At 32.7% G+C, this 10,506-nt stretch overlaps 1 protein-coding gene across 1 annotated transcript; it reads right to left on the bottom strand.

Moving 5' to 3' along the window:
• Positions 1-244: 244 nt before the first annotated feature.
• Positions 245-3,341, bottom strand: LOC108470746 (uncharacterized). The gene is made up of 9 exons (XM_017772194.2): positions 3,070-3,341; positions 2,348-2,468; positions 2,119-2,219; positions 1,758-1,883; positions 1,557-1,677; positions 1,375-1,459; positions 852-965; positions 716-755; positions 245-594 (listed from the first exon to the last, which is right to left on the bottom strand). Exons 1-9 carry the CDS (start codon positions 3,244-3,246, stop codon positions 442-444), a joined length of 1,038 nt encoding a protein of 345 aa, XP_017627683.1. The 5' UTR covers positions 3,247-3,341; the 3' UTR covers positions 245-441.
• Between the last annotated feature and the right edge of the window lie 7,165 nt (positions 3,342-10,506).

Genomic DNA, 10,506 nt, shown 5'->3' with positions numbered 1-10,506 from the left:
ATTAATATAAGAATTTATATCATTTTGGATAAATTTTATAAAAATAAATATGATAATTTAAATACCTCATTTTTTGAAAAAGAAAAACTAATTTATTTCAATGTTTAATAAAATAAAAATATTTAAAATATTAAATAATACTCGTTAATCACAAAAATAATATATTTCAATATTTGAGAAGCACCCTCCCCGCCAAAAGAAAAACAGAAACGAAAATTTGCGTATAAGGTGGAGAAGAGAAGAATGAGAAAAGACTAATTAGTTGAATTAATGTATCCATCCATCCACACTCAAGACGGTTACTTCATCTATATCCCGAATCAATAGTCTTCTATAACAAAAGCAAATGTAGAATGATTCATGTTTATGATCTATATATCATCCATTTTTTACTACTATCTCAACTATTGATTCATGTTTACGATATATATATTTTTATTACTATCTGAACCACCATCGTTGAATTGCAGAAACCGGAGAATTCAAAAATGGTGCATAACGCTGGACAAGAGGATTAACTGTCCTCCCAATCTTCACCCAAACACTTTGGTGGTAACCGGCACTAACCGGCGCATGGTACATTAGCTTCAATAGCTGCCACAGAAGGATAAAACACAGAAGGATTTTTCACCACTTGTCAGTAACTTCCAGATGACTGCTGAACAAAAAACTAATTAATGAAAGAAAAATAATGGGAGAAAGAAGCATCACAGACCTGCCAGTACATGAAAGTTTGTATGATATTGCGTTGCCACCTACAAAAGTTGATACCAAATTTCAGAAAATTAAAAAGGCCAGACTGGCGACGAAAATAAACCAAAATAGGAGAATTATATCAGTTAGCAACTGACGAGAACAAGGAAACAATTAGAAGGAAGCCGAGTCCAATCTCAGTATGTGAAGAGAGTATGTTAATGGTAGTCGTGTTTGACTCTACCCACACACAAGGATCTTCCAAATACTTCCTGTATAAAACAAAGGGAGTTAGTATTAACAGGGAAGGGATGAATAGACCTTCAAGCATCGCCATCTACATGCATATGCAAACAAGAATTTCATCACCCAGGTTTGAGGTGACATCAAAGAACGTTGTAGATCAAATTGAACTACTGTGTTGCTAGAAATTGATTAAGATGAAAGAAGAACAGGGTAAGTATGAATATTACCTATTGTTAATTATTAACATTCACGAAGAGACCGGAAGGTTTAAGCCATTTCATATTAACTGACTTTCTTTTAGTGAACATTAATGGTGTGATGGTATAACTAATTCAAAAGAACAGCCACAGACAACCATGCCAATCAAGTAAATTTAAAACTGAACTGGCACATTGTAGTAAAGCTGATGGTTTATGTATCTCAGTAAGGATCTACCTATACAAGGTGGAATGATTGAAATTACGCCTCAAGAACTTTGCGATGTGTTCAAGTGTTCGGCATAAAACAGGAATCAAAGCAACTACAATGAAGATCCAAATCAGTTCATCGTACTACATAGTAAAAAGAATTCAGTAACAAAATGGTTAAAAATATTAGGGGCGGAAACAAATGCTCACATTTAAGGAAAAGATGTGAAGTGACAAATGTAAGGCAGTAGATTAAGTATATAAAATCTTTAGTTGCAATAATTGACTGAAAATACACTTGAAGTGCCTGCAAATTCCACGCCCTTGGTCTCTGCATAACACATAGAACAGATTCAACAAAAGAACCCCGGTATATTAAATCAAATGGATGATAAGTGGAATACGGTTTACCCCATATAGTGCATACAAAGAGTATAGAGAGGAACAAGCAGTGCCCACAAATGACAGCCGGTAAGCCCTGTACGAAAGACTTCTAGGAACAAGTGGAAAGATGGCTAGCACAGCAACAATAAACACCTGCAAGAAATAACATAAGCAAATAACCTAACAAAAAATATAGGCAGGAAGATTGACCTAAGTTACTAGATGTTGCAACTGATAAAATATTTCATAATGTAATTTATTAATTAGGCATTAACTGTCAATCCCCTCAACTCTTGTATCTATCTGGCAGAATGCAAGAATAAAGGACATAAAATACACATCTTTCTCATTTAAGAAACATGATTAGAAATCAAGAATCACTTTATACCCAAGCATTGACAGAAAATTGTAGTGTTTGTCGATCCCAATGCATAGAAGTTCTATTTGAACCAGCAGCTGCTGATGCCCCTGAACTTCTAGAGGCCGAACCTACACGAAAATTTTAGTTGAGTTCAATGAAGGAAACATCTCCTTAATAAGGAAGAGCAATTAGAAAAATGGACTACAATATTTAGTTTCTTTTTCCAGCGTCAGTTGCATTAGCAGTTATCTTTTACCTGCATTGCTAGGTCGAACCCCATTATTTACTGCAGACGATGAAGTTGAGGATGAAGCAGAAGACTTTGCTGATTGTGATGGTTTGTTTGATGGCATGGACTCTACCACAAGATCATGATCCTGTTCAAGAAACATGTTACATAAATCTTCAGATATAGATTGAACATGTTACTAGAAGATGTTGAAAGAGAAACATATTGAAGTGCGATAGACATTAAGCAGCTGTAAGTGTAAATAATTACAAGAACATGCATGTAAGCAACATTAACAGATAAAACAAATTCCATCCAAGAGAAGTGAATGATATTAAGAGTGAAAAGGTTAGTAGACAAAATAAATAAATAAAACTCCCAAATCATTGATGAAACCGATTTTAATGGTTTTCAACCATCAGGGAACTAAAATTCCTCAGACAAAATTAAATTTAGTTAAAGGAAAAGCAATTCCAGATTTCTTTGTCTATTTTTTTTCCTTTGCTGTTTACTTGAGTAGAAAATGGCCCTTAAAAAATCCATAACTAACAAAAATTCATATAGAAATTCACATATCCCTGAAATAACAAATAAGATACAAAAAAAATCAGATGGGAATTTCAATCAACTGCAATTTGCAGCGTAAAAGCACATAAGAGAAAAAAAAACAGATTGCAAATTCGTAAAGAAATAAAACGAAAAAGTAAAATCTGAAATACCCAAAGCTGAAAAGAGAGGGAGAAACGTACGATATAGCGCTGGTAGAACTTGCGCTTGAAGTGATCAACAACATCAGAGCGAGAAGCCAAGTGAGGAGGAATCAAGATATTTGACCAATAATCTGCCCATCGGGGATCGTTCTCGTAGTCGTAGGCTGCCGCCGCTATTCTCTTAAGTTTCTGCGGATCTTCTCTTTCTTCTCCCATTCCTTCTTTTTTTGTTTCCAAAGCGGTCGCTTTTCTTCTTCTGGTACGGTTGAGAAAGCAACAGACCAAGGTAGAAAAAGAATAGGTGGTTTTAACTTTCCCTTTAAGTTTAACCGTCATCTATCGGTCAAAAGTACTGAAAAATAAAAATTAAAGGTTAAACTCTGTGCTAAAGTTTTGTATGTAGTCCTTGTAGTTCCCTGAACTTTTCAAATTTTAAAATTTCAGTCCTCACCAAACGATAATTATTAAATTTATTCAATTAAATTTTTCTATTTCTAAAATCTGATAAGATAAACATATTATGAGATGTATAGTGCCATGTTAGTTTTTTATTTTCACATATTACTCACTAAAAATTCAGTTAATATATTAACGACATCTTTTGCTTCGAGATTAAAATTTCAATATTTAAAAGGTATGGGGACTTCGTTTGTCCAATTAGAGAATATAAACTAAATCTGCAATTGTACGCATAGTACATGACTAGTAATTGAATTTAGTCGAATGAATTTTACTGCTACTATTTGGATTAGGATTCAAATTTTAAAATTCAAAAAGTATAGAGACTAATATTGACCAATTTGATAAGTGCAGGGATTGATTGATCAAATTAAAGTATAAGGATCAAATCCACAATATTTTTAAAGTGTAGGGACTAATAATAGAATTTAACCAAAATTAAAAGGGTAAACTAGTTAGTTTGTTCCCAAAAAGATTTCATTTTAAACACCAACAAAAAAAGTTTACATTTTAGTACTGTCATTAAAAACCTAATCACTCGCTTTAGTCACCAACTCTAGTAAATTTTTATTTTGGTAACGTATTTTAACTTTTAATTTCTTTCTATAGAATTAATTTTAGTTTTTCCGTAAAAGTGAAAAGACTTTGTTAATGATTTATCCCCTAAACTATATCACTTTTCTCACTTTGATATCTAAATTGTTTTAACACACTTTAGTACTTAAACTTTACTTTTGTTAACCGCTTTAGCCCTTGGGATGAAAAAATAATTTAACTAATTTAATTTTAATAAATATATTTAATTCCATGTAAATAAATATTTGGAGAAAAAAAATGTGGAACATTTTTATTGGTCCATATGTTAGACTTTTTTTTTTTAATTACGTTAGCTCCTAAGGGCTAAACGTGTTGATGGAAGTAAAGTTTAAATACCAAAGTAGAAAAAGTGATAGTGTTTAGAGGCCAAATCATAAATAATGCCAAAAAAAGAATATGGATTTGACAGGAAATCTCATTTTCTCTTTTTAATTTTATTTATATTTTTCTTTTTAGAATTAATTTGAATTTTTTCCTAATAAAAGAAAAAAATAGGGTTTTACTCGAAATTATATGCATTTTAATAAAGCAAAATCATTTCATCTTTTTATTTCCTTTTCTTTCCCTTCTTTTAGGTTAAATTTTATTAATTTAGTAAAAAAAAAAAAACCTAGGTTTTATCAAAAAAAAAAACCCTTTTATAAGGCATTGAGTTATAAGGAAAATTTTTGTTTCATTTCCACAACTGAATAACTCAATTTCCAAATTAAACCCAGTTTTTTTTTCCTTTTTTGAAAAAAAATTAAATGAAACTAGTGATCAAAATTAAAATTTATTAAAGTTGGGTGATTAAAATAAGTGCAAAATAACATTGAATTAACGACGGATGACCAAAATGGAAACGATTTTTAATGGTAGTGTGATGTGAGCATCAAGGCCTAAACAGGAGATCATAGATGTAATGAGATTACTCGATCGCAAGGCCCAGTTACAAGGTCGAAAGCTGACAATGCAAAAGTTCATGAAGAAAGGCCTTACAAGCTCATTAAGGAAAAAGAAGATCAAAATTTACTTTCTTGGTTTCAAAAAAAATTAAAAAACCAAATCTTGGCCCAATTCCATCATATATAAAGATTTCAAGAATTAAGAAAATTAAGATTCCAAATATTGGAATTCTTAGTCCAAGATACCAAATCTTGGAGTTGGAACGCATTCGATCACACTGACGAGATTAAATGAGCCCAATCTTGCAATAAACGAATTAAGAATCCAAATCTTGAAAATCAACTCATTGGGATGTCCTCAAGTCCATCTTGGAGAATTAGCACTTAGTTGAATATTCGGCCAAATGTGTGAAATTGGCCATTTTAAAGATTGTTTTAATTTTTAGCTCGTTTTGAATTCAATAAGTGGATCAACATGGAAAATTCAGCCCAAGCAACCCATATTCATGCCTTGGTTGAATTCTCCTTTAATCCACACTTATGAATATTTATTTCATCTTTTTATCAAGTTAGTTAATTAGTTTCAAGTTTTAGTTGGCATATATAAGTTGTTAATTGGTTGGCGCTTAGTTGCCAATGAGTTGGCATGCTTACCATTACCTAGATTTACTCTATTCATACTTATCATTGGTAACCTTTTTGTAGCATGATCGGCCATCCCTTGTTGATTATGCATTATTGAATTAAAATACTCATTGATTTTTTTCTTTGCAAGAATTCTTCTTGTTTTGTTTTAGAAGTTATTTATTACAATATTTTAGATTGTTGGGCATTTTCTTCAACTTTTGACTTGCCAAATTTTTCTCTTGGAGGGGAAATTAGAACTGTTTGAAGGTGTTTTTGAATCTTTTCATTCAAAGGCTTCTTAGGGTGTCACATTTATTCCATCTTCATATTTCTATAGTTTTCCATTTGACCACAATCATTCTTCCATCTTTGTTTTCTTTCTCATCAATTTTGTCCGGTTTCCTTAATTGATTATCTAATTGGTTTGCTTTCTCTATTCGATTTTCAGATCAAGAATCTATCAAGGAGATTCGATGCTTATTGTTTCCATCAAGAACACCTCAACTTGAAAAGATCACTCTTAGTCTTAATCTAATTGTTTCTTTTCACCTTAATTGATTGTTCTTGCTTCAACTTCTCTTATTAACAATCTATTTTGGTGTCTTTTTTAAAATTTGTATTCGACCCCTTTTTTGTGGTTCAAGATTGGTTTCTTTTACTTCAAGAAACCCTAGTTCCACCCAATCTTGGACTCTTTTTTTTCCAATCGGTCCTTATTCTTTATTTCCCTTTTGTTTTTCATTTGATTTAAATGCTTGTCTAATATGTTTTGTTTCATTTGTCTCAAATCTAATTCGACAGCTACCTTCTCCATCAAGAATCCATTTTAGGGTTCTCTAGATCATTAGTTCTTGTGTTTCTTTGTTGGCTGAACCTTACTTTTAAGCCTTTTCTCATTTTTATTAAGTTCTTGTTTCTCTTTTTTTGAATCTATTTTTAATCATTCGTTTAATTTTCAACAACCTCGACTTTATCAACATCTCCTTAAGAGTGAACCTTCATTCAAGTGTAGCACCTCAAACCCGGCCTAGACGTTATGGTGGAATCTGGGTGTGTTACGATGAAGGGTTTTAAAACACGTCTTTTATGTTAAAATTAATTGTATTTCTTGATACCAAACAGAGTCCATATTTTTGGAAAAACTTGTTTTTATTATCCTTATTGAAATCATTATAAGTTATCCTTTATAGTTACAAAAAAATTCGCAGTGGAAGTTTGAAGATCATTTAAATCGAAACCACACTCGTGTTTTAAAAATATTTGTTCACGTAAAACTGAAATTTTGTCAATCACAAAGTTTAAAAATCATAAATGCAACCAAACTAAAAATCCAAAACGAATAGTCCCAAAAAGTTCAGAGAGTCCAAAAATTACAAAACTCTCTTGAAAACCAGAAATTAAGTAAAACTGGTAAATAAGGATAAGAAAAACAACAGTTTTCCGACGAGTGGTCACCGGTGAGTTTCAGTCGCACTGACCCACCTATGTTTGAGGATTACCTTTACAGAACAGACAAATAGATGTGAGTTTTCGTAAACTCAGTGTGTAACCCAATAGAGATAGACATACAAATGTACACAGTAGTCTCACATGTAGAACATATACAAATACAGACTTAAGCCCTTAGCAGAAATATATATTAGAATTAGATAATCAAGATAGATATACAAAATCCTACCTCCATCCTCTACACACCATCTCCGACCATCCCATCACACCATGTGGGGTTAAAAACACCCACCCATCCCTACACACCATATAGGGTCGATGCAAGATATAAAAGAATAATATGCGGTCAAGCTGCCATAAAATAGACGAAAGGTCACCGTATAGTTCACTTCCTCCATATATACAAATCCAACCCCAAACACAGACACGAAATATAGATACAGAAATAACAGAGTTGACATGTTCAATATGCTCGTATACAAATGGCATATATACTTATACAAAACAGTCAGACATACATATCAGTTTCCTACTCAGATTAGACTATTAGAATACCAAATCACATATAATAGGGTTTGGTTAGCTCTTATCGACCCTAGATAGGCCTACAGTCAATCGGAACAACCCATGCGACTCTAGGGAAAATTTTAGAATTTTGGGCCTACACATCCGTGTGGCCCACACTCCCAAATTAGCCTTACCCGTGTGGCCCACACAGTCTGGCCCAAAACCTACACGCTCGTGTGGGCCCACACACCTAATTTGGCCTAACCCGTGTGGCCCACAAGGCCACACTTTTGCTGTCACACGGTCGTGTTTGGCACACGGTTAATCATACAGTCGGCCACATACCCGTGTGGTGTCGATAGTCCCATTTTTTAACTTTTGTTAAACCTCGATTTCTCGTGTTATCATCACACACCTGGTACGATTTTGATGCTACTGCAATCCCAAGCCCACCAAAACCTAGAAATAACATTTCAACGATCAATTCTAAATACCAAAACACCAATTATCAAAACCCCAATCGACAACTTAAACGTAGAACACAAACGAAAAGTTCAATAACTTACCATAATAGCTACAATAGCCCTAACACATTACACGATAGACGATGAATTTTGATCCCCTTGATTAGCACCTACTACCAAAATTCACATCATTAACATATCCAAAAACAACCAACAATTGCACATAACTTCAAGAACACTTACCAACCACAATCCAAGCAAGGGTCACAAAACCAACACACAGAGATTTGACGACAATTTGTGAACAATATAGGAGGAGGTAGCAAAAAAAGAGAAGAAACGAAAGTGTAGAGAAAGGGAAGAACAAAACTAACGTCAGATTTTTGGGAAGAGAGAAGAAATTTTGAAAAAAATAAAATAAAATAAAATAAAAAAGATAATCAATTTGATTTTGATTAATATCTCCACTCCCCACTTACAACCACATCCCATGATATCATCCCCACTAACCACAGCCAACTACTACAGACTCCCAACTCCCCCAAAATTCTAACTCCACGCAAACTCTCTCAGACAACCGGAGCAAAATTAATATTTACGCTTGCATAGAGAATCGAACACGAGACTTTAGGGTAAGCTAACACCTTACCACTTAAACTAGCAGACTCATTCTGATATGAGTTTACTAACAAGAAAATATAACCTAACCCACCAAGGATAAGGCTAGGGTCTAATAACAAAATTTCCCAAAAGTGGGACTTGAACCCAAGACCTCATACACACACCCAAATCACTTAACCCCTGAAGCAAATACATATTTTTGTCAGATATCACAAAAATAGGATTACATTAATTAGGGAATTACATCAAGGACCAAACCTTGCACATTCAGAGTTCAACAAGATCTTGGTTCATTTATTTTTTATTTTTATCTTGTGATTATTGTTAACTTACTGTTAAATCCAATATTCCTCACTTAGTTCTTGTTTGTTTCAGGTTGATTTCACACCAAATTCTTTCAATTCAATTTAGAGCCTTAGGTTAAATCCGTAACTTGAAAACTTTCTAATCCTACTCCGTTTGCCTTATATATAGTGCTTAAAATGTAAAAAAAAAACCGGTTCCTAAAATGAAAGCTTACGAAAGGTGGGTGACCAACAATGTGGTTTACCCAAATTTGAAAAGAAACTTCAAAGAAGAGAAAAAGTTATTTAATGATTTTAATTAAAAAGCTTATTGGTACAACAAACCCTCAAACATTTTCAAAAGAATCAATTAAGCCCATCAGAACCTTTTGCACCTAATTGAGCCTTTGAACTAAAAAATTGGCGAAATAAGTCTGTTGACTAACGTTAGCTATTAGTATTTAATTATGGACTCAGTAGTCTGCCGGGATAGTGAACCTCCAAGAGGTTTAGGGTGTAAGTCAGGATAGTAAACACGGGTAGTCTGTTGGGACAGGAAAAAAAAAGGGTAGTCTGCCAGGACATTAAATGTGGAGTCATACTGCGTAAAACCATAGCTCAGTTGTGGTAGCATAAGGGAGTTGGTGAATAATCAGGACAGTAATAGTGGGAAATCCCAAAGACAAGGAAGAAAGGTTAGAAGGAAAATGAAAGTGTGGACACACAATAGTTAGCCAAAGGGTCGAAGAAATCCATCAATGAATGGGAAACATAATAGAAGAGGGAAAATAATACTAGAATATTAGTTGTGAAAGCCAATTGTTGGTAAAACAGGTTTGGAAAACGCAACGGAAAATAAATTTAGAGAAAAAAACAGAGTTTTAAAATTTTTTTCAAAATAAGTAATATCTAAAGTAATAAACACTTAATCAAAATTGTACCTTTTCGATTTGTCTAGGATGAGCACTTCGACCGAGTAGTCTTCTCTGCTATCCTCAAGCTCACGTCTATCAAGTGTAGGTTCACTTTGAATCAGAAAATTTTTCATAAAATTACCAGAGGGGTACTTTCTTAATTTCTCTAAAATTTTGAGTCAAGTTGTAAATTAGAAAATTATCTCTAGAAATTTTCTAAAATAATCTCTTCAGAGAATTTTCTTTCTATAACTTTCTCTTGAATTCAAGTTTGTGTTAAATAATGACCCAATGCTCTCTTTATATAGGAGAGTTTAGAAAGTTCAACTATGATTAAACTTAATCACTTTAATATTAAATTAATATAATATTTAATAAATATTATATTAATTTAATATTAAACCTTATTAAAATAATAGAGTGTTTATCTACAAGATAAACATTAAATTAAATTTAATATTAAGATAATCACTTTAATATTAAATTAATAAAATACTATTAAGATAAATATTAAAGTTAAATTTAATATTAAACTATTAAAATAATATTATTTTTGGAATAGTTAATCTGAAATCAAATTCTATGGTAGAGTCCCAGTAGGAGTGTAACTCTACCACTACTCAACCATCGAAGACCAAATATCGTCGGCCACCGAGACGCCGCCAGCACC

The sequence above is a fragment of the Gossypium arboreum genome, chromosome 7 (assembly GCF_025698485.1).
Source record: "Gossypium arboreum isolate Shixiya-1 chromosome 7, ASM2569848v2, whole genome shotgun sequence".
NCBI lineage: Eukaryota > Viridiplantae > Streptophyta > Magnoliopsida > Malvales > Malvaceae > Gossypium > Gossypium arboreum.
The sequence above is the reverse complement of the archived record's forward strand: the minus strand, read 5'-3'. Positions and strand labels throughout refer to the sequence as shown.